General features: G+C 49.0%; 2 protein-coding genes across 7 annotated transcripts in view; one reads left to right on the forward strand and one right to left on the reverse strand.

The window, feature by feature from the left end:
* The window catches only part of ANKS3 (ankyrin repeat and sterile alpha motif domain containing 3), a 38,152-nt gene extending 22,287 nt beyond the window's left edge, over positions 1 to 15,865 (forward strand). For 3 of the 6 annotated variants that reach the window (XM_044433356.1, XM_044433357.1, XM_044433358.1), the window contains exons 16-17: positions 23 to 117; positions 433 to 2,660. In XM_044433356.1, coding sequence (XP_044289291.1) covers positions 23 to 105 — 83 coding nt within the window. In that variant the 3' untranslated portion in view covers positions 106 to 117; positions 433 to 2,660. Of the gene's footprint in view, positions 1 to 22; positions 118 to 432; positions 2,661 to 9,374; positions 10,932 to 15,181 lie in introns of those variants that run through there. The other 3 variants (XR_006415046.1, XR_006415048.1, XR_006415047.1) reach the window with 3 other exon arrangements.
* LOC123025179 (glucagon receptor-like) lies at positions 4,536 to 18,495 on the reverse strand. The gene is made up of 12 exons (XM_044433698.1): positions 18,372 to 18,495; positions 17,410 to 17,517; positions 15,382 to 15,503; positions 14,455 to 14,558; positions 13,747 to 13,903; positions 9,946 to 10,105; positions 9,358 to 9,418; positions 8,045 to 8,114; positions 7,671 to 7,759; positions 7,421 to 7,559; positions 5,968 to 6,009; positions 4,536 to 4,782 (listed from the first exon to the last, which is right to left on the reverse strand). Exons 1-12 carry the CDS (start codon positions 18,493 to 18,495, stop codon positions 4,717 to 4,719), a joined length of 1,242 nt encoding a protein of 413 aa, XP_044289633.1. The 3' UTR covers positions 4,536 to 4,716.
* Between the last annotated feature and the right edge of the window lie 8,152 nt (positions 18,496 to 26,647).

Consider the following 26,647-nt stretch of genomic DNA (forward strand, 5'->3'; position numbering starts at 1 on the left):
CTTGGCTCATCTGTGTCTCTAGGGAAAGCCCTTCGTTCTGTCAGCCTTAATCTTGAGGGGCTGCAGAGTCCACAGAAGGGCAAGCCAGCCCAGAAGCAGCCCTAGCAGTGGAGGAAGGTGAGTGACAGAGCACTGCTGAACCAGCTCTGTGTCTTTGTCTGTCTGTCGGTGAGGCGACCAGTGCAACTGGAAAGCAGGCTGATAGTACGCTGCACATCACCCATCTCCCTCGGCCCTTCAAGCCCTGCCAGTGCGCTTCCCGGGGTTTCCCATTTGACCTTTCCGGGAAACAGAATTACTAAATGTACCTTTACAGGGACCCAGCAAGCTCTTACATTTTTGTGCTAATGGAAGCGGTCTGTAAATGTTTGTGACTGGAGCAACTCAGGCATTCATGCTTCCTGTTTCTCTGGCTGTCACCATCCTCTGCAGAGATTCTGACGTCGGGTGAGCTTTCCACCCAGAAGCTGTGTTTGCCTGGGAGAGTGAGCGCATGTGGAAAATGAACCGACTGCACAGGCCGTCTGTAGCAAGAGCCGCTGGTACCCGTCCCAAGAGAGGCGGTGCGACATCATGTGGAAGGGAGCCCTATCCGGATGAAGCGGAGGCCCGGTCTCTGATGGAGCGTGGGCCAGATCCTCGTCCGAAGCCTGGAGAGCACAGGTCAGAGCTTCCATGCAGGCAACTTGATGTTGCTTATCACTGGCCATGGACAGTGTGTTTGGTATGTGTTAGAGATCCAGCATCTCTTTCTCTTCATCTCCCCCTTCCCTGTGTTCACATGAAGGATTGTGGCAATTCCGGCCTTGTGGCTGAGGTCTTCATCCCCTTTTTTGGGGGTGACCAGTTTAGAATTGCAGCTGACCTACTGCGGGCCCTCCCCGTTTCTGTCTAGTGATGTTGAGATTGATTGTGTAACTGAGCAATCATTGCAGTGGTGGTGGGGGGGGGTCATTATTAAAACCCACAGTACTTAGAAGCAAGCATCTCCCCCCACACACACCCTCCCTTTTATTCTGAATGCTGAAGTGATTGCTTATTGAAGGTGCCGCCTTTTGCCCTGAGCAAAAAGGGGCTTCTAGCAGACCACTTGCTCCTTTTGGTCTCCAGTGTTACAAATACAGTCCTCCTGCTATTGGCACAGACATGAAATCGTAAACCCTTTTGCTGAGTTACTTTGAGACTCATGCTTTGGCTGTGGTGTCCTTCTGTAATGGCCCTAATCCTAGAACTTTGAAGTATTCCTTTTGAAGCCTTTCCCAGTGGTGGGGCACATGTAGCTGAACATCTGGAGGGCCACAGCTCCTGCCATTCCACTTCTTTGACCAGGGCTGAGGCGAGTTGGAGTCCAACTACACTGGGGGAGCCAGAGGTCTTCCCACCTCTGGGCTAGCCTGATTCTTTGGAGGGGTAACATTTAGGAGCAAGATGAACCCTTTTTGTTTCTCCAGTTTGCTTTTGATCGATGGTGCATGCAGCCAAAGGGAGTCCAAACTCACATGCCTGTGCCTTGCCTCATTTCACAGCTGTGTTTAAGATGAACCAGTTGTGTAGCACATCAATTAGGCAAGCGTGTGCTTGCTACAGGGTAGGGCGTCTTAGGTGATAGGCAGCTGATGCAGGGAAGGGAATGCAGTCCTGTTGCCTAAAGAAAAGTATACACCACAGTAGCATCAGGGTGCTTGCTTCTGTTAAGTGCCTGCATTGGTCCAGCAGGACGGACTCTCCCCTGATCACCCGTGATAATGCAGTCTTTAAACCTCGTGTGGCCTTTTACAGAAGTCTCAGCAAAAGGAGACTGGTCTGGTGTGAAATCGACTTGGTTGGTAAAATATTTTAAACAAGTCTTTTAATGTGATGTTTAAATTAGCTGCCTTCAGTTGTACATAAGGTGCAAGATGAATATTTTAAATACAAATACACTAAACCCATTGCCAGACTGTACGCTTGCCAACTGTAGCTGTATTGAGGAGCTCAGCTGTTTTCACCATACAAAAGAGAATTCTTTCCTGTCTGAAATCAGCCTTCCCTCATCTGATGCTTTTGACTACGTAAATTTCCACCAGCCCGGCAACCATGATCAAGTGCCATGGAATTATGGGCCCTGTGGACCATAGCAGCTGGAGGGAAGAGGGTACTAATCGTAAGGGTGGCTGCACTAGAGGTTGTGAGAAATGAGGGTTCTGGGCGACTTCTCTGTCCTGCCATGCTAGTCCCTGTACAAGAAATGGTTGCGCTGTGCCCAGGGCAGTCTGAGGAGCTGCAGCTCAGGCACTGATTGGCCACTTTATTTGACGCTTTTGAGAACTAGGGATTGTGGCTATTTATGTTTCAAAATTGCAATCAGTTTTTGACATCCTGCTCTGGAGCAACTGTTCTTTCAGACAAGTCCACAGTGCGTGGGGAGCCACCTCTCCCAGCTGGTGCCTCCTGATGTGTTGGCCTTTCTGGCTGGTGGAGACGGGAGTTGCAGCCCCTGCGCATCAGGGATGAAGCAGCCCCCTGCAAGGGCCTCTTTTTCCCTATTCAGGGCCTCCTTGCAGCAGTTGAGGCAATCTGTGCCCTTGCCTTTCCCTGTCTCGGTTTCTTCTTGCAGACTAACTTTGGTGACCATATTTTAACATTCACTCTTCTGTGAAATAAACTACTTTGACCCTTAACTGGTGGTGGTGCTTGTGAATGCCTTCCGTCTGTGTGCAGTCCAGGTCTTTGCACTGGGCTGAACAGCATGATGTTGCTGCCACCCCACATCATTCCGGTAAGATGTGCAAGAAGTGGATCCTGTTATGATGGTTTCATGACCTTCCGATCCTCTTCTTAAGAGCTACCACATTAAATAGGAATAGCCGTGCAGTGGCATATAAAGTATAAATCCCCTCTTTCGGGGACTCAGAATCATGTAGTCCATTCCTGTGCTAGAACTAAAGGCTATTTGTGGAAGAACCAGACCACATAATTACCCATGTTTATGTTGTTGTTACACCTGCCACCTAGAAGAACGACCAAAATTCGTTGAACCCCCATCCAGGTGGGTGGATCAGATCCATTTCGCTAAGTAGCGAGTGTTCCCTCCCCTCTGTTTGGCTACAGCTGCAGTGCCATAGCACATACTCTGAAGACAGGCAGAGTCTGTGCGGAGGAAAGAGAAGCCTGAAAGCAGGTTCCAGGGCATGGTAACAGCTCTGCTTGCCCAGTGCCTTCCCCCATAGCCTCCGTTAGAGCTGTGAAGGGGCTGGGCCACTGACAGGCCTTCCGGCTGGCCCTCCACTCTCGGTGCCATAGAGAAGCATTTCTTTTGCTCACATTCTTAAATGTGGAAATGCGTGTGAGCGCCACCTTCCTCCATCAAATGCTCTGTCCAAAGGACCTTGCCAGCCTAGGCTGCCTGTGCTCGGACTTCGCTTTCCAAACGTTTGTCTCCCTTAATGTAAACTGAAAGGACACCTGCCCACTCGACTGGGGTTCTCCGTGGCACAGTAAGCAGACCTCTCCATTGTACTTGCAACGTCCCCTTTTAATGCTTTCTCCCAGCATCCCGTCTTCCCCAGGCTGCTGAAGTGACCGGGCTGTGCTCTCTGAGCAACAGTGATGCCTCTTCATGCCACCCAGCATGATAAACGGAGCCAGTGGTTGATCAGGGGAAGTGACGTTTTCCCTGGGCGCCCGGGTCTCACCTAGCCATTCAAGCCCAGTGGCAGCAAGATGAATGGCACCTGCCCTCACCCTAACGGGTTAACTGAGGCACAGCTGAGAATGTGCAGACCATGCAGAGGGCATTTTGCACCCCCTGGCAGTTGCCCTCGGACAAGGCGGGCAGCACAAGCCCTTTCAGGGTCTCACCTTCTGAGGAAGTAGGGGAAATAGCCACTTCTGCACAGAAGACTGCCTAGGAATCGAAGAAGGGACGCCAGTATCCGTTAGATGCAAAGTCCATCTGCAGCTGCTCTCATGAGGACCGTGATGGTTCGGGCATGCAGGAAATTTCCCCAAAGTGAGCAGTGTACTTCTGCAACTGAGATTTTTGCTTTTCGGGGAACATGGAGCATGACGGTCCTGCAGTGCAGCGGTGGGAAACGCAACAGTGCATGCGAGCCCCTGCCTCCCACAGAGTCCGTGGCCTCTTGTGAGCTTCACCTTACCTGTATCAACTGGGCTCCACAGTTGGCATTCATAGCAGGAAGCAGTCCAGAGCCCCAGAACAAAGCCAGATGCAGAGGTGCTCACTCTCTGGCTTCATGCTTCCTGTTGCATTTTCAGTTCTATCCGCTGGTGTCTGTATCTGTTCATCTCAGCTCAGAAGACTGAAAGCCTCTGCCAGAGGTTTGATGGCAGGCTTCCTCTCTTATGGTTAAAATGTGAACCTGGCTAGAGATTGCTTTCAGACAGTAAAGACCCTTCCTTGGTCTCCGGTTATGTTAATTTGCCCTCCCAAAGCTAAACCATGAGCCGATTTGGGCATATGATGCACACACCTCTGTGGAACACCTGGATTCTTTTTGCAGAATATTCTACAGGTAAGGTAATCCCTCCCCCAGGCTCCCCGCAGTTCCCAATGTCTCTGGTTTGCCATTCTGGTGCTCCTGGTCAGGAAGGCCGACTTTCATCTAACCCTTGTTACAGTGTCCACTTTGGCCTTCCAACAGCTGTGAACGTAGCCACTGTCGGTGACTCTCATCCTGCCTGTGCCTGCATTGCTTTGCGGGGTTTCTCCTCTCCTCACTGGGTGCAGCAGAGGTGGTCCAGTTTCCAGAGCTGCCATTTCTTCTTCATTTCAGATTTTACCTGGGAAAAAAGTTGCGTATTTCTGCCAGAACCCTAGAGAATTCAGACATATGCGTAGTACAAGCAAAAAGAAGCCCTTATAGATACAAGATTATAGCATGAACTTTGATATTTAATTTTGTCCACTATTCATTGGTTCTAGGATTTCAAATGTGAACTGGAATCACAGTTTGACTGACTAAGTGTGCATTGAAAAGGGGAAGGAATTGCAACCCTTGCAAAAGAATGTAGGCCAATGTTATCTCCTTGTTTCAGATGGGATGAAGACAACTGAGGTGGGGGGGTGTCACCCTTGAGAGGGAACTTTTGTGCTAAGGACTCCGTGAGTCATAGCTGATTCTCCTTGCCATCTTCCTTGAGAATAAAGTGAAGGAGCTAAAGGGCATGAAAAATAGGATGTATTTGCATTCTGTGATTTATCTTCTAGGCACTTGCATCTCTCCCCTGTTGGGAAATGCAGGAGCTCTAGCAAATACATGCATACTTTTTTCTCCCCCCTTTTTTCAAAGGCATCTCCAGAGCTTATCTTTTATTCATGTTATTTCTTGACTGCCCGACAGCTGAAACTCCCTGGGTGGTTCACAAATTTGCCAGGGCCCAAGTATCAGAAAAGATCCTCTCTGGTTTAAAAGTAGCAAATAGCAACATTTTGTTTCTGGCCCAGACTTGAGCCTGGTCCAAGCAACCCAACTCTGTAGGGTTGGCATCACTCTCAGAGTTTTGTGGCCAGTGAGCACATTCAGTCCTCACTGGCCTATTGTGGGGTCCACCCCCCCCTTAGGTATTTTTGCCCTGTATATATTGGAGTGGCCCTCACAGTTCAAATGTCAAAAAAGGGGGATTTACATACATGAGTGTGTGACTCACACATATGCATGTGTGAAGCAGCTTTGCAGACACATCGCTGCACAACCAGTTCCATCATCCACACCATATTGCAGATCATGGGAAACTCAAGACACTTCTGTGGCCGGGGCACGGGCATCCACTGGCCCCGAGCAATTAGTGAGGTGAGATCCCCTCATCACTCCAAGCTCTTGGACATCTCTAGCACTTGCTCCCCATGTAAAAGTGGGGATACTTTGTAGAGCAGATGCAGTGCAGGGTTCCTTGGGATTAGCACAGACTTGAAAACAGCTGGATGGCCGAGGGTGCTGGGATCACCTCTGGAGAGGCCTTACTTACCTCCTTATTTGCAAAGCAGTACAATACAGCGACCAAGAATCCCTGCAGGAGAGAGGAGGAAACACAGAGTGAGATTCCAATCCCAGGCCGCTGGCTGGAGGGATGCTGAAAATGGTAGGGCTCGGTTTTGTTTACACAGCCCTAGCACCGTGCACCCTTAGAATCACAGAAACAGAGCCAGAAGGGGTTTCCTGAGCCATCTAGTCTGACCCCCAGATCCAGCTGGCTCTGCTCACAACATGCCTACCATGTGCATGTCCAACCTGTCCTTGAACACCCTCACCATTGGGGCTTCAGCCACCTCCCATGGAAGCCCATTTCATACCCTTGCGGTCCTAACTGTCAGGAAGTACTTCCTTGGTTCAAAGTCAAATCCTGCAGCCCAGCAAGCTGGGTTCAGTTGCCCATAGAAATAGGTCATGCTTCAACATAGAGGTCTCCTGTGGAAGCCCTTTTAAAGTGGGGTTGTGCACGGATTCCTTCCTCTTTGAAGGGGCTCACAACAGAACACTTGCATTATGGAGTGTACCTGTGCAGTTTATGGAGACTACAATTAAATACTGTTTAGCAAATCTATTTCTACAGCATTCCACATTCTTTGGCCCTGATCAGAGGAGTCCTCAATTTTCTCTTTATTTTCTGATCTGGGAGCCATCCACCATTTTAGCGTCCAGAACAAAGCTACATATGGGGAATAACAGCAAGTGTTTTCCAGCAGCTGAGTGGACATTGCTACCAGATGATCCATCTGGGGATGTCCCGCTGTGCTCTCTGCCAAGGGTCCCCAGAAACCTGAAGCCACCCCTGCTGGCATGACCCCTGAGATAACCTGAATACAGGCATTTCCCAATTCAATGTTTGCATTATTAATTTTAAAACTCTCTGCAGTGGTGCCCCTCTCCAATTACAGAATGTGTTCTCCACTGCAGCCCATCTGGCACCAACCTTAGTATCTTTTCAGCGCCACTTTAGGAGCATCCTCTGCTTCAGGGCATTTAATTGGTTTACTGAAGTTTTGTTAGCTGCTTAAATAGATCTTAAAGTTTACTTCAATTAAGCTATTGTAATTTTTATATATGATTCTAAACTGGTTTTTAAGTTTTAGTATGGTCACCTTTTAATGATGTTTTTAACCCTGTTTGTATTTTGATGTGTTGTTGTAAATCCCCCAGTGAGCTTCAGGTATTGGTTGGTAGAGAAATTAAATTAAAATAGACCTTGAAAAGTCTCAGCCTAAAAAGCCGTCTTAACCTGCTTCTGAAAAAAAAAACGAGAAGATTGTAAGGCTGGCCAGGTAGGTCACGGGGGGAAGTTGTTCCGTAGATTGGGGGCTGCCCTGTGGAAACACTCAACTGTGAGGGATTGTGCTGCGGAAGCAAGCGAGCAGCCGTGTTCGGAAAGTTAGAGGTTAATAGGTCCATAGAAAAGCTTCCAGAATCAAGCCTAAACAAACCTGGAAGGAGCTGAGAAAGAGGGTGAAGATGACTTTGATGTAGCGCAGGATTCCTGTGGCTTGCTCGTCAGTGGCAAAGATGAAGACCACTTCATGAATCCCAAAGAGGGGGATCAGTGTGAGTGTGGCTTTGGCTAACCTGGAAGGAGCAGCACAGAGCAGGAGGTGGGGCTGAGTCATGCCTGGGGCACAGCCTTCTTCCGGGAAGGCTGACTCAGCAGCTTTGCCGGCAGTCCGGGGATAAACTCACCGCAGTTTATAATCCGCGTAGCCCTTCTGATTGGCTCGCAGCTTGGCCAGGATCACTTTGAGGATCTGCATGAAGATCAGCAGATTGATCTAGAAGGCACAGCAGATGTGAAGCAGAGACTGTTAACAGAGCGTCCTAGTTAACCACACGCCTTGCTAACAGAAAGGAGAACTCCTAATCTACCCACCAAGTCCCACCAAGTCTGTATGCAGGCCAGCCTTTCCTAACCTCATGTCCTCTGGATGTGTTGGCCTACAACTCCTATCATGCTCGTGCCTCTGTCCATCCTCTGCAGACTCTCCAGAGATAAAGAAGAGCCACTAGTTCCTCCAGAGCCTGCAGCCATGACGAAAGCTGCAGAAAGCGGCACTTACCACCGACGCTAGCAAAATAGGGACACGAATTATCCACCAGTAAGCCATGTTCTCATTCACCCCCCAGCACCTGCAGTGCAAGAGGGAGAAAGTCACATCATTCTGCGTCCGTAACAGCAGGCAGAGGCAGTGCCCGAGAGGTCCCACTGCGCTATTGCAATGCATGCGCTGCCATGGTGGTCTGGTGCAGCCACCTTCCCCCCCTCCAATCCCTCTGGTGTGCTCACCGTGTGTGGGGCTACATCTCCCATCACCCCCAGCCAACCCAGCTAATCAATTTGTGCTTGCCGTATAAATTATACCAGTTAAGCACAGTGGCTGAAAACCATCAGGTGAACCAGAAAGGGAGCAATTCCATGCCCCCGCACTGTGGCCTGTGCCACACATGCTCGAGATTTCCTCCAGACGGGTTGTGTGGTGGAGGAACCCTCCAGAACAGATCCGCTTGGAGGACGAGGGGCTCCTGGGAAGAGCAGAGGGAGCTGCCCCATCAGGGAAGCAGGTCTCTGTTTCCGTGTGGGTGCATTCTGCCTCACCTCCATCCACCAGTCCACCGCCACCAGTGAACAGTTTCTCTAGATGGTCCTCCAGACTTCGGTCCCTGCAAGAAACTGCTCTACAGACTTTCTTTCTCCTCTACCCTCTCACTTGCTTCAGTTTCACTCCTAAGCTATGAGTCTCTGCAGCCACGAGACAAGTCCTTTTGAGTTCAGAACCCACTGGCTGCCTCTCCTGTCCTCCACACCATTTATAATCTTTGTCAGTCACCATCCCGCCTCTTTTTGTGGCTGACTTTTGTGGCCCGTTTCTGCCAGAATCCCTAAGCTTGGCTTCCTCCCCCTTAAGACAGGAATGGAAAACCTGTAGCCCAAGACCCAATTTCAGAGTTCACTACAAGCTACCCATGCTTGGCCAGGAGTGATCTGTTCCTCCCCCAGCAGCTACCTGCGCAGAGAAGAAGAGGGGAAGAAAAGAGGGGTCAGGAGAGAAAAGGAGAAAACCCCAACCCGGCTCACTTTTGCTTCTGGCCCTGCCAATCACCGCCATGTGCTCCTGCCTCAGAGTAGCCAGCGTTGGGCACCTGCCAAGGACCCACCCCCAGCGGGGGTCCACTGGCAAGAGCCCCCTAGATGTGCTTCTCCTTTTCCCCACTGCAAGTGGCTTGTTTAAGGTCTTGCCCAAGAGCCCCCAAAGAGCTGGAGTGTGCATCGACTCCGCTGAGAGATGGCCACCGTGGGAACGTGGCCCTGAACAAAAGAAGGCCGACCCTGTCCGAGTGTAAGAGGCTCCCCCGCAGCGAGCATCACACTTACTCTGCGTTCTCCTTCAGGTACTTGGCGGCCATCCACGGCACCACAAAGGCCACAGGAGTCCCTGCAAATCATGAACATGCTGCTGAAAAGCAGTCCTGCCCTGCGGTCAAGAAGCAAGTCAGCTCCACTCCCTGGCATGACCGACAGATAGGGCAGTGGTTGTGCTGTTTTGTTTTGTTTTAATGCACTGAGCCCAGCAAACTTCTTCCCAAAGGCAAGATGCTGCCTTCTTTATGCCCATAGCATCCGTCCCAAGTTACGAAGGGAAAATCAAGAACAAAGCAAGTCCTGCACTGGTGTGCAAAGTAAGGATTTGCACAAGACAACATATGTGGCGTTGTTTCTGCTTCGCAGTTCGCAACACTCCCCCAAGGTTGCCCCCAAAAGCTTGAGGACCCCCACTGGACAAGGCATGGGGGCTTGAAGGGAAGGGTGATTCTAGAGTGAGGAAATGGTTATACCCCCTTCCCTCAGACACTGCAGCAGTTTTCACAAGCCATCCTGGAAAAAAGCATGCATTGAACAAAATGCCACTTGGCCCCAAGCTTAACAAGAAAGTGCCCTTTTCCTTCTTCAATGCCTCCTTACCCCAGCCCAGGTACAGGTAAAAGGTGTAGTAATTCTTCTCGGAAAACACAGCACCAATCAGAAGCTTGTACAGGTAGACCGCCTCCACCAGAAACCAATAATGGTTGGCCAGAATACAGTACTGCATCATTACCTGAGCCACTCGGCAACCAATGGCAGCCTAAGAAAAAGAGAAGCAAGCCAAAAGAGTGTTGAGAATAAAAGAGGCCGTCATTCCTGGCCCGCTTCCCAGGGCCTGAGTGGCCCCATCTCTTTGGGTGGGATTGGTGACGCCTGGGAAGTGAGGTCTGTGGACACAGACAAGACTGCCATCTCCAGGTGTTCAGGCAGACCCTGGAACAGATAGGAATTGGAATTGCTGGGGAGGGGGGTGAGGAGCCAGTTGGGGTCCCTGACCCCCTGACTCAGCAGTGGGAGAGAAGGCCTAACCAGCTACAGAAGGGCTGGGAAGGTTGCCCAGCTCCAGAGATGCACAGCCAGACAGTGTGGCCCAGTTACTCTAGAGGATGGACCTCGGAAATGGTTTCTAGCTTGGGTTCAGCTCTGTGCATGCTACGGTGCTTCCTTGGTAGGATATTCGTTTACTGGCTGTATGTTGGATATAAAGTGTTTCTGCGAGGAAGTGGGGCAGCTCCCAACAAAGAGTAGGTGAAAGAGGCAGTGATCCGTCAGCTGCTGAACTGAAGAAGGGCCGCTGATGCCTGCCTGTATGAAGCACAGAAACAGTCGGCATTCTGCGGAGTGCATTTCAGTGGCCTACAATCTTTTATAAGCGTACCTTGCAGAGACAACATAACATTGGACTTATGGGGAGCCTTCATACACTGAAAGCCTTGGTGTGGGGCTCTGGCACTAAGGGCACAATCCCCGGCGTCACTGGGGTGGGGGAGGCACACAGGAGCCAAGGCCCTGCCCTGCCCTGCCCTGCCCTGCCCCTTCTCAGCATGTGCTCAGGAATTGTGCCAGCACCGCAGAGAGGTGGACAAGGAGCAGGGGGGGGGGGGGGGGGGGGGGGGAGAGTGGCCAAGGCTGGGGCTGTCTACCTGTGTCCAGCCCTTTCAGTATCTCAGCTTTCTTCCCTCTCCATTTCTGCCCTTTGCCAAGACAGCTGAAAACAGACATTTAGATAAAAAGCTTGGAGTGAGGCAAGGTGACACGACAGATCACTGTTTCTGTGTCTCACTCTGGCCACTGAATCACGGAAGAGTGGACTTCAGAAGACCCCTGAGGCCATCTAAGCCACCCTCCTGCTCAATGCAGGCTCCAGGTTAAAGGAGGAATGCCTTTCCCCACTGGTACCTGTTTTATGTTTGGAACCCCTGGTGTGTGGCACCTGACAAAATCCTGGTATTCATGGATTTGTGCAAAATGCATTAGAACATAATCCTGCTCTGTATGCTGATTATCTTCTACTGCTTGTTTTGGAAATGCATTTGTCCATTCCAGTTTCAATGCCGGTGCTGATATTTTGTGAACATGTATCTGGTAATTCTATTAGCAGGTTAACGTTGGAACTCATGTCTGCTGGAGATAATATACACCATAGTTCGTTACCTAATTGGCAGCTTAGACTATGTGCTGAATCTGCTACCTATTTGGGAATACTTCTTCCAAGAGAAATATCACAAATGATTAAGTTAAATTTGAGTAAGTTGATTAATGAGATTGCGGGAGACAGTGACAGATGGGTCTCTAGAAAGTTAAGTCTAGAAGGTAAATGCACTTAAAGCAAATGTAATACCACAGATAGTTTATGTTTGAATGTTTGTTTTATGTTTCCTTTATTTATAGCTCACAAGTATTTCCAGAAGCTTAATTTTTGTTCTGTAAATGGGTTTCCACTCCACCACAGTTGTCCTTGACAAGGATCAAAGAGGGTGGATTTGAACTCTGGCCTTTTCTTATATCGTTGGGCTTATTGGTTGACTGGCACTAGATTTTGGTCTTTTCCACTTTGATTGGCAATGCGAGTTGCAGCTTCCTTTTAATTTGATTAAATCCTGTGATGGAAAGTTCTTTAATACTCAAGGATAAATATATTCTTTTGAATTACTGTCCACCCTGCCATCTCTTGGCATTCAACACAAGGTCAATGTAAATGGATTTTCCATGTCCTTTTGATAGCTAAAAGGGTAATATTACAAAATGGAAAGAGAAATGGCCACTTGCAGTGTGGCCTTTAGGAGTAATCTACAAATACATGGATATTTGCAATGCCTTTGCTGAAATCTATGCATAATTCTTTTTAATAACAGAAGTATGTTGCTACGTACCGACATATAGAAATACCTAATATATATGTAATCAGATTCTTTTTAATGGTATGATTTGGGGGATTTTAGTACCTCCCAATAAAGCATTTTTAGTCTTAATAAAATGCTTACAGCATCCCTAACAGGCGGCTGTGCAGTCCACCACCTCCCTAGGTCATGGCTTCCATCGTGGTATTAGATCAAGAGTCCTGAATCTAAGGAGGTTTTCCTGATGTTCAGCTGGAATCTGGCTTTGTGTACCTTGACCCATCATTCCGTGTCCTGTAGTTTGGAGCCCTGCATGCATCTAGAGCAGGGGCAACAGTATTGTTCCTTATGAAAACCAGACCTCAGATACCGGAATAAGAGCAACTAGGTTTTCATGCCTCACTGTGTTTTGGCTAGCCAGAGGAAGTGCATGCAAAGGCCAGAGGCGCCTTCCTTAGCTGGTGGAAGTCCAATTCAGCCATGTTCCGGCTTTCAGATTTCACTAGGCACATGTATTCCTGCAGCCACAAAGGGCAGGTGTGGTGTGGTGTGGTGGTTCCAGTGTTGGACTGGGGACCCAGGAGTTCTGGGTTCCGGTCCCCACTTGGCTATGAAGCTCACGGGGTGACTTTGGGCCAGTCACTCAAAAGCAGTGTTGGCACATCTTGTAACCAATACTAAACTCAGCTGCCACACAGCCTTGGTATCAATCACTGATTGCTGTCCCACCTTCCTGCAGATTCCTGCAAGAAGAAGTTCACCTCCCTCACCATTTTATGTGCACAACAACCCTGCAAAGTAGAACATGCAGACAATACAAGACTGGCCCAAGGCCATCCAGGGAACTTCATGATGGCTGAGGATGCATTTGAATCCGGGTCTTCCCAATGCTAGCCTGACATTCTTCATCCAAAGGCTAACCTCCATTTTAGGGGACCTGTTAGGGGCCACACACCAGTTCCGGGTGAGAGCAGAAGTTAAGGGGGTCGGGAACAAATTTTAGTTTAAAGCCCTTGTTGCTAGTAACAGTCTTGGAGAAATTCGCTTTAGCCTTTGAGGATGGAGGAATACCGCACAACGTTCAGCACCGAGTGACTGGCGGTTGCTGGGAAGGGGTGGGGCTGAGAGATGGCGGCGTGACCATCCCATCCGGAAAGCCTCCAAGGCCTGAGGTCTGGCAACTCTGCTGGAACAGCCGCTCCGCACTGTCTGGTGTCGCCAACAGAGCAAGGCCTGTTGATGTTGATGCATCCCAGGATGAACTGGTGCAGATTGCACCAACTGGGCTACCACTTGGAGGGATCTTTTTAAAAACCTACTGCATTCAGAAAAACAGCAGAGCATTCAGAAGGCTGGCTAGAACCTGCACTGATGAAGTGCTGATTTTCAATCTGCAAGATGTCTGGGAAGTTTCTGACACTCAAAAGGAGTATCTCATCCCCCCATCTGTAATGGCAAGCTCCGTTCTGCCCCCTTCACAGCCACCACCTTCTGTGGGATGTGGTAAAACCCAGCCCAAGCCGGACTCTTGCACCCGTCTCTCTGGAATGGTCCTACTTGCCTCATGACTCAGCAGGGCCTCCCAGTCAGACACCTCGAAGGTCTCCCTGGCCCACATCTTCTCCAGCAGCACATCCTTCACGATCACAGAGACAGCCCGAAGCCCAAAGGAGGCAAAGAGGTTTGCATGAATATAGTTCCGAGTGCAGCGCAGCTTCCTGGGGCGGGGCGGAAAGAGTTTGCCGTTAGTTCCAATGCTGTTTAGGTTGACGACAGCGTGCGCTGCACAGTGGATGCTGCGGAGAGAAGCTCGTGCTGGTCATGCGTGCTCAGGACGGTAAGAGCCGTTGGGCACGGGAAGCGATGCCTTAGAGCAGGGACGCGGCAGCTCGCCCAGCCTGCCAGGCTCCCCAAAGGGCCCCACGTTGTCTCTCCTCCCATTCGAAAAGGGGGCAGTGGCTCTCCACAAGCTTATTTGAGGACACAAAGAGCCTTAGCCTACAATTGGTGGCGTTTTGCAATCTGCCCTTTTGGCTTCAGCCCTGCCTGCCTGTGCAACATGGCCTCCAAGAGCTTCCCCAAAATGGAACCCAGTCCTTGGACTGGAAGGGTTCTGCAACCCTAGATGAGAGTGGGGGTGAGCAGACCCTCCCTCGGGGGCCTTTCAGCAGAGGCGGGGCACCCATCCATTAGCATTTCTCTAGCCCTGCATTCCCTGCATTCATCGCCACCTCGTAGATGTTTGTTTTGCTGTGGGCCAGATCCAGACCTGAAGACAGTGAGGATGAGCAGAGCCAGGACCAGTGCCAGCAGCGACAGGGAATAGCCCACTGTGTAGAATACCTTGAAGCTGACCATCAGCTGGTGGACCTCCTGTGTGGGAGAAGAAGCAAGACCCAGGAGATGGGGCCAGACAGACAGACAGACAGACCCCTCTTTTCCCGCTACCAGCGAAGTGGCAAAGGAATTGTGGGAGGAGATATAACTGTAATGCACAGGAGCTGGGGAGGAGGGAGCCTGGATGTAAATTCAAGTGAAAATAACACGGAGGAAGAACGTTAATAGTGTCCAGGTTAGCCTTACACAGAGACATTGAAATAGGTTTACAATATGTAAGACTAACCTTAGATACTCCTTTTAGAGTAATTTAGTCAAATTCTTTACAGTCATTCCAGTGATTTTTCTTTTAGCAGCCAGATCAGGAGCAGGAGGAGGCAGGTTTGCTTCTCAGGAAGCAACGGGATGGAAATCCGCCTCCCATTTCATTACAGGAGCAATAAACTGCATATAATTTCTGATATAAGGGTTTGCATACAAATTTCATTTCTTTGTAAATATTCTCAAATCTGAAGCAAGGTGGTTTGGCTGGACCAGGCTCCTTCAGCTAAAGCCATCTTCCAATACACCCTGTTCTCCTATCATAACATTATCTGACCAAGCATTCACGGAAAGTTTGGGTCAAAACCACAGGAAGACTCACAACCTTGAATCCACAGATGCTGAAGTACAGCCACCCCCCACCCGCAGACCGTTGCCAGTTCTGGCTGAGGATGAACTTCTCCATATTTGAGGTCAAGGACCGCAGTCCTCCTGGCCTGCAGCTTGCTCTTGCCCTGCTCCCTTGCCAGCAATTCCGCCCATCCGTAGCCATAAACAGGTGGCAGGTTCAAGGGTCTCCGCAGTCGTCCATTCTCACCTCTTCGGCGGTGGCTTCTGTCTCTTCCTTGCACTGGAAATGGTCCCTCCAGAGCTCCGTCCCATTCAGCAGCACCCAGTGCCCATCAAGCCCACACTTGCGGCTCACCTGGCCGTGCCTGACTGCAAGCACAAGAAGCCCAGCTTTACACACAGGAGCGTTTGCGATTCTCTCTGTAGACTGGCAGTTCAACACCCAGTAGCTGCTTCGTTTGAGAGAGAACTGTGAAAACCGTGTGACTTCCATGTGGGACTCCAGTGAGGCTTGCAAAGAAACACCAGGAGAGACTCCAAGATGTATTGGGTGTGTAATTTATTGATTATTTTACAGTATTTATGAATCACTTATGTTAAAGACATTTCCAAGTGATGTGGCAAGGTCAAGATGGCCGCTTTTTATTAATGACTTGGACAAAGAGGTGCAGGGAATGATGATCAAATCTGCAGTTGGCACAAAATTGAGTGGGATAACTAATACCCAGGAAAACGAAACAAAATTCAAAGTTCCCATCTTGAGTATTGTGTTCAGTTCTGGGTACCACTCTTCAGGAAGGATGCAGACAAGCTGGAAAGGGTTCAGAGGGCAATGACAAGTGTGATTGGGATCTGGAAGGAAAGCCCTATGAGAAGAGACTGAAAGGACTGGAGAAGAGAAGGCTTAAGGGGCAACACAACAGCACTTTCCAAATGCCTGAAAGCCTGTCACACAGAGGAGAGCCAGGATCTCTTCCCAGTCTTCCCAGAGTGCAGCATACAGAATAATGGACTCAAGTTACAGGAAGCCAGATTCCGGTTGGACATTAGGCAAGACTTCCTGTATGGCAACGGAGCCATTTACCTGGTGAAGTTGTGGGCTCCCTCACATTGGAGGCATTCAGGTGAGGCACTTGAACAGCCATCTGTCAGGGATGCTTTGAGTCCAGCACTGAGCCGGGGGTTGGACCTGATGACCTTGGAGGCCCAACTCCACTATTCTATGATTCTGTAGGAGCACCTGATAAAAAGGTGTTTTCACCAGGCAACAAAAAGGGTTGGCATCTGCCTAAAGTGCAGTGCTAAGGAGTCCCCGAGACTGGGCACTAGGACACAACAGCCCCTACTCTTGAGCCATAACGGAGAACTTGGTCACCACCAAGTCCGTGCTAGGTAATAGAGAGGGGAGGCATTTTCTGACACGGTTGGTAGCAGTAGGCACGGGCAAAGAGATGTTTGCAAAAATGTTAGTTCATTATACTGTTGGGAAAGTTACTTCTTGACCCCTAAGATTTATTAATAAATGAACAAGGAAGGAGGTCTTATGCTGAACATCCCTGGAAATGATTTAAACCATTTAGGAATGATCTACAAACTATGATTGGTAATCCATCTTTGTTGACATAAAGAGGAGGAAATTGTGGTATAATTTAACCTTTTGTTGATGGTGATTTTTTCTCTAAAATATCTTTTAAAATGCAATTAAAATATACTAATCAAAATCCATGCATGGGAAATTCACCCCCACACATACACACCAGTCAGCATGAGATAGCAAAGTCTTTTGTGTGCTTAGACAGGATATCCTGCAACTCCCACCCCCCTCCTCCTTTCTGTCTAAACATGCACAGAATTGCACCATTAATTGCTTAGGATAGGTGCAGACTAGTCAATAGACTATAGGTTGAATCAGAATTTCACTCTGCCATGTATCCAGAGAGTGGAGCTAAGCCATGAATCGTTCTACCTCTTATGGCTAACAGATCCATCCCCGGTAGATGTTTGCACCACATCGAGCAGACCAGCCTTCCAGACCGAGGCTGCTCTGTGCAGCAACACTTTGAACCAGCCCCCGAGTCAATGAAAGCAAAGAGCTGCCCACACTGGGTCCCCCCGGTGCACAGCAGCCGGGCAGGCTGGCATGCCACCTGCAGTCCCGGCACAAAGGGCAGCTGTTTTCCCGAGGCTCCCCACTGCCAGCTGGGCAGGTACTGCAGGGCAGGTACTGGAAAGGCAGCTGCGTGGCCTCCATGATCGGCAAGTTCAACATCTTTACCTTTTTCATACCAGGGCAGGTAGAAAGGGCAGGAGACATTGACAGTGGCACCGGGGCTCCCATCTGGCCAACACGCATACATGTCAAATGTTCGGTTGCAAAACAGTCCTGCGGGAGAGAGAAGCAAGACTAGACATCCAACAGCCGGGTGGGGGGCCACGGGGGCTGCAGCCCAGACCATCTGAAGGGCACCAGGTTGGGGGCAGGCCAAGCAACTCAGAGCAGTGCCCCAAAAGACAACACTGACCAAACCTCCTCCGTCTCTTGCTACACAGCTGAGCTGTGAACTGGGACATCCCAGATTCAAATCTCATGGCAGCCAAGAACTCGCACCATTTCGTTATTCTCAGTCCACAGTTTCTGGCCTCACCTTGCAGGGTCTTCCTCACACATCATGTGAAAACACTCCAAGTGAATCCCACCTACTTTGACGGCTACTTCATGTATTTCTTTTTCGGAGAAAAGCTTTGCTTTGCCTTGCTTTTTGCAAGCCTTGGGGTCCTCGAGCACCGTGCTGGACCATCCTCGGTCTCAAACCTGGCTCTGCTCCTCCTCTGAGCACTTGCCTCCTGTTGGGATCTTCCAAATGGCAGCTCTGCAGGGACTCCCACTCAGGTGCATCTTATCAAAGCTTGGTTCATTCCACACCATCAGCTTCGCGATGGGAGCTGAATGCCTAAGCTTCAGCCCAACAGGCAGCAAAAGGAAGTCTCTCTCACTGCCAACCACCACATCATGTTCATAGCACCTGTCATTGGCAGGCTTGTGCATAGGCAAGAGAGGGTTAGCAACCCCTCCATAGCTGAGATGCTGCCATAAATCATATAGGCGTATACACATATATAAATCTGCCATATAAAGGAAAATCAATCTATCGTGGGCAAGTCCGAAAGTCATCTCGGCTGGTTCCCTGTTTCCCACTGCTTTGGAAGCGAACAACAAGACCAAAAACAGTTTCTCACCAGAGGGATAAGGATCCCTTGCCATCTTCTGCAGGCACTCCTCCTTGTATCGCATCCACTGCTTGAGCGTCTTCTCGAGAACCTTTGCACTGCAGTCCTGCAAGAAGCAACGTGCGAGATACATTCCCACGTGCAGGATTTCACCAGCAATGCCTCCCAGTGCCACTATAGCCAATGTGCTTCTGCCGCTTAGGAATTGCACAATGAGGCCTAGAAACATGCAACTGTTCATTTAAAATGAAACAAAACAAGGAGTCTTGGGTAGTTGCATGATGCTCTCAACTCCACAGGGAGCTTTTTTTTCTGAACTAGGGAGGAATCATGGCACGGCAGTGCAGGGCAGGTACTGGAAATCTGCTCATGCGCAGCGCCAGCTCACCTGTGGGGTTCTCACAGTTTCCATTCTACTTATGCCCTCAGCATGATCCCTTTCTGGGGAAGAGGCACAGTCCAATCCTGCTACCTGAAACATTGTCTGCCAGGTAAGGCAGCCCAGTTCGGCTGGGAAAGGAAGTGCCCCACTAGCTCTGAGTCTCCCAGCTGGCACCCAGCAGAGCTACCAGTTTGGCAGGATGTTGGGAGCATTTCCCCTCATTCTCAAGGTCTCTAAAGAAGCAAAATTTCAGGCCATGGGACAGAATTAAAGGGCAGACCTGCTTCCTGCTCGGCTTTTACCGCTTTTGTTCACCCCTCCCTGTATGTGCAAGCCATCTCTCTAGCTTCTGAAAATTTACCATATATTGCCCACAAACATGCAAGTGTAGCTGAGCATCAATGAGGTCTAGAAACATGCTCTGTCCCATTAAGAAAGCAAGCCATGGTTTGCAGGATCCTGCTATTATGCATTCAAGAGCAATGCTGCCTCCCTGTTTCTCTCTGTCAGCTTGCCACCCTCTGCCCTCCCATCCAGGGACCATTCAGTTCCACATTTCCTGTGACTCCCAGTCTCCATGTGGCTCATGAGATCTGATCACACGGTCTGATCACTGCAGATCAGGATGACCTCTTGTGGGGCCAGGAGAAGTCCTCGTGAGATCAAACCCTGCACGGGTGCAAGCATTGAACTGGCTGGCCCAAGCCTTTTACCTCCATGAAGTTTGTGCTCATCAAGAGGAGGAGAATTTGCAACGCTCTGCACCAGAAAAGAGACGTTTCCCTCATGGTTAGCTCCCAGTCCGGGCAGATGTGGGTTGCGCGGCCAAATTGTGCTGCGGCGTGAGGGCCCACCGAGACCAAGAGAGGCCCCTGAATGGGAAAACAGTTCCAAGTTACATGTGGAAAACCTTTGTGAGTGATGCGCATGTCAGCCGGCTTGGATTAGAGTGCTGAGAGGGATTAATTCACACCAAGGAACCCACAACCCAACCACCCCTTCCCAGGACTTTCATTTTTTGAAACGGAAACATTCCTCATCCAGGTGAACATGGCAGGGAAGGGAGAAGAAATGAGGTGGCAATGAAAGAAAACTCAACATTAGCTTCACCCAGATCAGGAAACCCCAAGCAGCTGCTGCTGCAAGATGTCTCGGGTACAGCTGTAAAAGAGCCATAGAAACAGAGCAAGTCAGAAGGGGTCTCCTGGGCCATCTAGTCTGACCTCTGGCACCAGCCAGCTCTGCTCACGACATGCCCACCATGTGCATGCCCAGCCTATCCTTGAACACCCTCACCGATGGGGCCTCAACGACCTCTTGTGGAAACCCATTCCACACCCTCAGGGTCCTGACTGTCAGGAAGTGCTTCCTGGCATCCAAATGGAAGCTTGGCTTCCTGAGCTTTGCTCCGTTGGAGCGCATCCTGCCTTCCTCTGCAGGGGAGAACAGGCCTCTACCCACCTCCGTGTGACACCCCCTCACATACCTGCAAGTTGCCAACATATCCCCTCGGAGTCTCCTCTTCTCCAGGCTGAAGAGACCCAGTTCCCTCAGTCTCGCCTCATACCCCATCCCCTGCAAACCGGCCACCATCCTTGTGGGCCTATGCTGCACTGACTCCAACCTGGCTATATCCTTTCTGTAATGAGGGGCCCAGAACTGAGCACAATACTCCAGTTGCGGGCGCACCAGAGTCGCCGTTGAGCTTCTCAGCTCCGCTCCCTAAAACCAGGGAGGATCTTGGTGCCAACTTGGTGAAGGGAAGACCCATCAGCAGAGACGCAGCAGAGCGAATGCGGAAAGGATTGCCTTACTGGTGCATGTGTGGTGTCGGCTCGGAGCAGGAAAAGAGATGGCCAGATGGGCCATCATGACACTTGTCACATGACGAAGTGGCAGGTGCCGAGAAATGGGCAGGTTTCTCCAGGCGTGAAGAGGCCCAAGGGCTCTCAATGGCACTTTGGCATATTTGGCCTTGGAGAAGCGCCACTGAACACACCTCCTGGAGAGGTTCACCTGCTGTGCACACTGTGCTCTTTCTGCTACCTCCTGGTCTCCCCAGGCATTTTAATTTTAGTCTTTCCGTTTCCACAGTTTTAAATTTGTTACTGTATTTTAAATCTTCACATTGCTGCAAAATTTTTGATTTTTTAAAACTTTCATTTTATGCTATAGTTTTAAACTTTTATATTGCATCTTACCAGGTAGTATCTTAAGGTTTTAACTGTTGTGAACAGCCCAGGAAGCTTAGGGTATTAGGCAAAGGAGAAATGTGTTAAATAAAACAACTAAATGTAACAGAGAATCTGGGGCACCCTATTTCATTCAGCTCCTTCATGGATCACTGCCTTGTCGTGGCGAAGGGGCTTGCGTAGCTCAATGAAGCTATGAGCTATGCCATGCAGGGCCACCCACGACAGACAGGTCATAGCAGAGAGCACAGAGAAAACGTGATCCCCTGGGGAAGAAACTGGCAACCCATTCCAGTATCTTTGCCATGAAAACCCCATGGACAGTACCAAAAGGTAAAAAGATATGACGCCGGAAGATGAGCCCCTCAGGTTGGAAGGTGTTCAGTATGCTACTCGGGAAGAGCAGAGGGCTAGTACTAGTAGCACCGGAAAGAATGAAGCGACTGGGTCAGGCTGAAAGGACGCTCAGTTGTGGATGTATTTCGTTGTGAAAGGAAATTTCGATGCTGTAAAGAACAATACTGCATAGGAACCTGGAATGTAAGATCCATGAATCAAGGCAAGCTGGATGTGGTCAAACAAGAGATGACAAGACTGAACATCGACATCTTGGGAATCAGTGAACTAAAATGGACAGGAATGGGTGAATTTAATTCAGATGACCATCAGGTATACTACTGTGGGCAAGAATCTCTCAGAAGAAATGGAGTAGCCTTCATAGTCAATAAAAGAGTAGGAAAAGCAGTACCGGGATACAATCTCCAAAATGACAGAATGATCTCAGTTCGAATCCAAGGCAAACCATTCAACATCACGGTAGTCCAAGTCTATGCCCCAACCACTGGTGCTGAAGAGGCTGAAGTTGACCGGTTCTATGAAGGCCTACAACACCTTCTAGAATTAACACCAAAAAATGATGTCCTTATCATCATGGGAGATTGGAATGCTAAAGTAGGAAGCCAAAAGATAACTGTAATAACAGGCAAGTTTGGCCCTGGAGTTCAACATGAAGCAGGGCACAGGCTGGTAGAATTTTGTCAAGAGAATACGATGGTCATAGCAAACACTCTTTTCCAACAACCCAAGAGACGACTCTACACATGGACATCACCAGACAGTCAACACAGAAATCAGACTGACTATGTGCTCTGCACCCAAAGATGGAGAAGCTCTATACAGTCAGTAAAAACTAGACCAGGAGCTGACTGTGGCTCAGAGCATGAGCTTCTGGTTGCAAAATTTAGGCTGAAATTGAAGAAAGTAGGGAAAAGCACTAGGCCACTCAGGTATGACCTAAATCATATCCCTGATGAATATACAGTAGAGGTGACAAATAGATTTAAGGAATCAGATCTGATAGACAGAGTGCCTGAAGAACTATGGATGGAGGTTCGCAACATTGTACAAGAGGTAGCAACTAAAGCCATCCCAAAGAAAAAGAAATGCAAGAAAGCAAAATGGCTTTCTGAGGAAGCTTTACAAATAGCTGAGGAAAGAAGGGAAGCGAAAGGCAAGGGAGAAAAGGAAAGATACACCCAATTGAATGCAGAATTCCAGAGAATAGCTAGAGGAGATAAGAATGCCTTCTTAAATGAACAGTGCAAAGAAATAGAAGAAAACAATAGAATAGGGAGGACCAGAGATCTCTTCAAGAAAATTGGAGATATGAAGGGAATGTTTCATGCAAAGATGGGCATGATAAAGGACCAAAATGACAGGGACCTAACAGAGGCAGAAGAGATTAAGAAGAGATGGCAAGATTACACAGAGGAACTATACAAGAAAGAGCTTAACATCCCTGATAACCACAATAGGGTGGTCACTGACCTCGAGCCAGACATCCTGGAACATGAAGTCAAATGGGCCTTAGGAAGTCTGAGCAACAACAAAGCTAGTGGAGGTGACAGTATTCCAGCTGAGCTATTCAAAATCTTAAAAGACGATGCAGTAAAAGTGCTACACTCAATATGCCAGCAAATCTGGAAAACTCGACAGTGGCCACAGGACTGGAAAAGGTCAGTTTGCATTCCGATCCCAAAGAAGGGCAATGCCAAAGAATGTTCAAACTACCGCACCATTGCACTCATTTCACATGCTAGCAAAGTTATGCTAAAAATCCTACAAGCTAGGCTCCAGCAGTATGTGGATCAAGAACTACCAGAAGTACAGGCAGGATTTCGAAGAGGGAGAGGAACTAGAGATCAAATTGCCAACATACGCTGGATCATGGAGAAAGCTAGGGAGTTCCAGAAAAACATCTACTTCTGCTTCATTGACTACGCTAAAGCCTTTGATTGTGTGGATCACCACAAATTGTGGCAAGTTCTTAAAGAGATGGGAGTACCAGACCATCTTATTTGTTTCTTGAGAAACCTATATGTGGGTCAAGAAGCAGCAGTGAGAACTGGGCACGGAACCACTGATTGGTTCAAAATTGAAAAAGGAGTTCGGCAAGGCTGTATACTGTCGCTCTGCCTATTTAATTTATATGCAGAGCACATCATGAGAAAGGCAGGCCTAGATGAATCACCAGTTGGAATTAAGATTGCTGGGAGAAATTCAACAACCTCAGATATGCAGATGATACCACTCTCATGGCAGAAAGTGAAGAGGAACTAAAGAGCCTCTTGATGCAGGTGAAGGAGGAGAGCGCAAAGTTGGCTTGAAACTCAACATTAAGAAAACTAAGATCATGGCATCTGGTCCTCTCACTTCCTGGCAAATAGATGGGGAAGAAATGGAGGTAGTGACAGATTTTATTTTCCTGGGCTCCAAGATCACTGCAGATGGAGACTGCAGCCAAGAAATTAAAAGATGCTTGCTCCTTGGGAGAAAAGCTATGGCAAATCTAGACAGCATACTAAAAGGCAGAGACATCACTCTGCCAACAAAAGTGCGTATAGTCAAGGCTATGGTTTTCCCAGTTGCAATGTATGGCTGTGAAAGTTGGACCATAAGCAAGGCTGAGCACCGAAGAATTGAGGCCTTTGAATTGTGGTGCTGGTGGAGACTCCTGCGAGTCCCTTGGACAGCAAGGCTATCAAACCGGTCAGTCCTAGAGGAGATCAACCCTAACTGCTCTTTAAAAGGCCAGATCCTGAAGATGGAACTCAACTACTTTGGCCACCTAATGAGAAGGAAGGACTCCCTGGAGAAGAGCCTGATGCTGGGAAGAATAGATGGCAAAAGAAGAAGGGGACGGCAGAGGATGAGGTGGCTAGATGAAGTCACTGAAGCAGTCAGTGTGAGCTTAGGTGGAATCCAGGGGATGGTGGAGGGCAGGGAGGCCTGGAGGAATGTTGTCCATGGGGTCACGATGGGTCGGACACGACTTCGCAACTTACAAGAACAACACTTTCAGAATGTTATTATTTAACATTCAAATGAAGATGCATAAGATTTTCCTGCAAATTTTTCCTAAGACTTGCCTTGTTTTCTGCATTTTTGCAAGCATTTTCCCCTAACATAATTAATGTTTGAACCTTATTTCCTCTACTATATTCCAGCTAGATATGAAGAAAAATTTCCTGATTTTTAGAGCAGCATGACAATATTAAAAATGACCTAGCATAGTTGTGGGCTCTTCCACACTAGAGGCATGCAAGATGCACCTGGACAACCATTTGAGAGGGAGGGAGGGTCCTGAACTGAGCAGGGGGTTGGACCTGATGGCCCTCTGGCCCTTTCCAGTGCATGTTGTCTGCTTTTGTTCTTGCAAAGCCCCACTACAAAAGTGTGAATCACAGGGTTGGAAAGGGGCTATTTGAACCACTGGAATCCCACTTCCAGCATCCCTGACAGATGGCTGCCCAGTCTTGGCTTAAATGCTTCAAGCCACAGATTGCCTGCCACTCCCGTGGTTTGGTGTCTGGTCACCCTGATCCTTGGGTGTGCAACCAAAATCTCCCTTCCCATAATTTAAGCCTGTCATTTGGTGCCTCACAGTGTCGGATGATGGCGAACAGGTTGCTTGTTCTCCCCTTTTGGCACCTGAAAAGTACCACCATGGCTGCCCTCAGTTTTCTTCCTTAAAGGCTAAACGTACCTTGGTCCTTCCCTCTTTCCTCAGGGGCTTCCGTTTCTAGTTCTCTGATCATCCTTCTTGCCCTCCTTTGAATACATTTAACTGGAGGTGAATCCTTCTTAAGGTGTGGTATCCAGGACGGGAGATTATTAGTCCACAATCGTATCCTGCCCTTTCCTCTTGTGAGGAACCCAAGGCAGCTTACATAGGTCGAGCTTCCCAGCAACAATGCTGGGAAGGGGGTTGGGCTGAGCGTGAACATCTGGCCAGAGAGCTTCAGGGCCACGTGGGGAGCAGGGCCTGGTTCTCAGCACCACAGCACAGCGGCTGAGGTGGGGTGTGGCCAGTGCAGAGGGAAACACAGAAGGAGAACCAAGTTTCCATTTGCACAGCAGTTCCAAAAGGCAGAAGCCAGTGAGTTTGCACTAAGACTGCAAATGGAATGCATTGCCCTGTATCTCTAATCACAGTGTAAAACTGCTCCTGTATTTCTGCCCATATCCCTTCCTTCCTTCCCTCTTTCCTTCCCCCTTGCAAATTCATGACATGGAGACATATTTCTATGTGGGCCGAAGATCTCTTCCTATTTATTGCAACCTAATGAGTGTGGATGCCACTACCAGGCATTTTCTTCAGGACTTTGCCACTTCTGCAGTCAGCTCAGGAGGAAAGTGTTTGATTCCACCAACTTTAATTGGGAACTAATGAGGTTCTTTTCACTAATATATCCCAGAGGGAGCATTGCAGAGCTTGCAGATGGCAGGATGCAGTGGGGCCAATGCACCAAGAAAGATACAGCTTTCACTGATGGCCACCTATGCGAGAAAGCCCTCACATACGTGAGCACAGCCCTGTAAGAGCTCACAATGCAATTTAACTCGTGCACACACTTGGAGACTTCAGTCCGAATCACGTCGCGATATATGCGATTGATGGTCCTGTAGGAATTCACAGCTCTGCCTTCCTCAGGTCCTTCCTACTGGGATAAGTTGCGCAGTGCCACACACAGCTGCAACAAACCTTGTGTGGGATGTGGAGGGAGGAGGTTATAAAATGAAAGCAAGTCCTAGGACCTTTCCCTTCAGAAGTCAGTGCCACAGTGTTCCCTGGGGCTTCCTTGCGGGGGTGCAAAAACTGCAGCCACAGGATGCGATCTTACGCACCTTTAGATAGAAAAACCGTTCCACACAACTGTCTGCACCACGGTGTGTCTGCCCCAAGGAGACAAGAACTCTGCAATGAGAATGTAGTGAGCCAACAAAGCACACGGAGTGGTTGGCTCTTAATAATCTCTCCCATCCTCCATACCCAGGTTTTTAAAATGTTCAGAATGTTATGGCAATAAACGGGGCAAAGCAGCAAAGTACAGGAGGATCGGAACTGGTCACAGCCAGAAGGAAAGAGCCAGGAACCCCGGCTTGTGCTTCACGGAAGACCATGTCACTAACACAGACCAGGCGAGGAACTTGAAAAGATTTTTTTTTAACGGTGGGGGAGAGAGGAGAAAGAGATGCTACTGTTGAGATGCTGATGCTGATTGCAAGTATTGTTATTACTAATTAACCTGTGCTTTTAGACTGAGAGTCAAAAGTCAACCAGGGAGCTTCATGCCCAAGCAGGGACTGGAATGCAGATCTCCCAAATCCCATTCCCACATTCCTACCAATATACCACACCAACTCTCCAT

The sequence above is a fragment of the Varanus komodoensis genome, unplaced genomic scaffold (genome assembly GCF_004798865.1).
Source record: "Varanus komodoensis strain SLA01 unplaced genomic scaffold, ASM479886v1 scaffold26, whole genome shotgun sequence".
Classification (NCBI taxonomy): domain Eukaryota; kingdom Metazoa; phylum Chordata; class Lepidosauria; order Squamata; family Varanidae; genus Varanus; species Varanus komodoensis.

Excerpts from the sequence above, each read along its gene's own strand:
- LOC123025179 (XM_044433698.1), bottom strand. The coding sequence starts at position 18,495 with ATGTATCTCGCACGTTGCTTCTTGCAGGACTGCAGTGCAAAGGTTCTC. Across the intron at positions 7,560-7,670 it reads TACGCGGATTATAAACTGCG|GTTAGCCAAAGCCACACTCA; the intron begins GTGAGTTTATCC and ends TGCTCCTTCCAG. Across the intron at positions 6,010-7,420 it reads TCTTTCTCAGCTCCTTCCAG|GGATTCTTGGTCGCTGTATT; the intron begins GTTTGTTTAGGC and ends TCTCTCCTGCAG.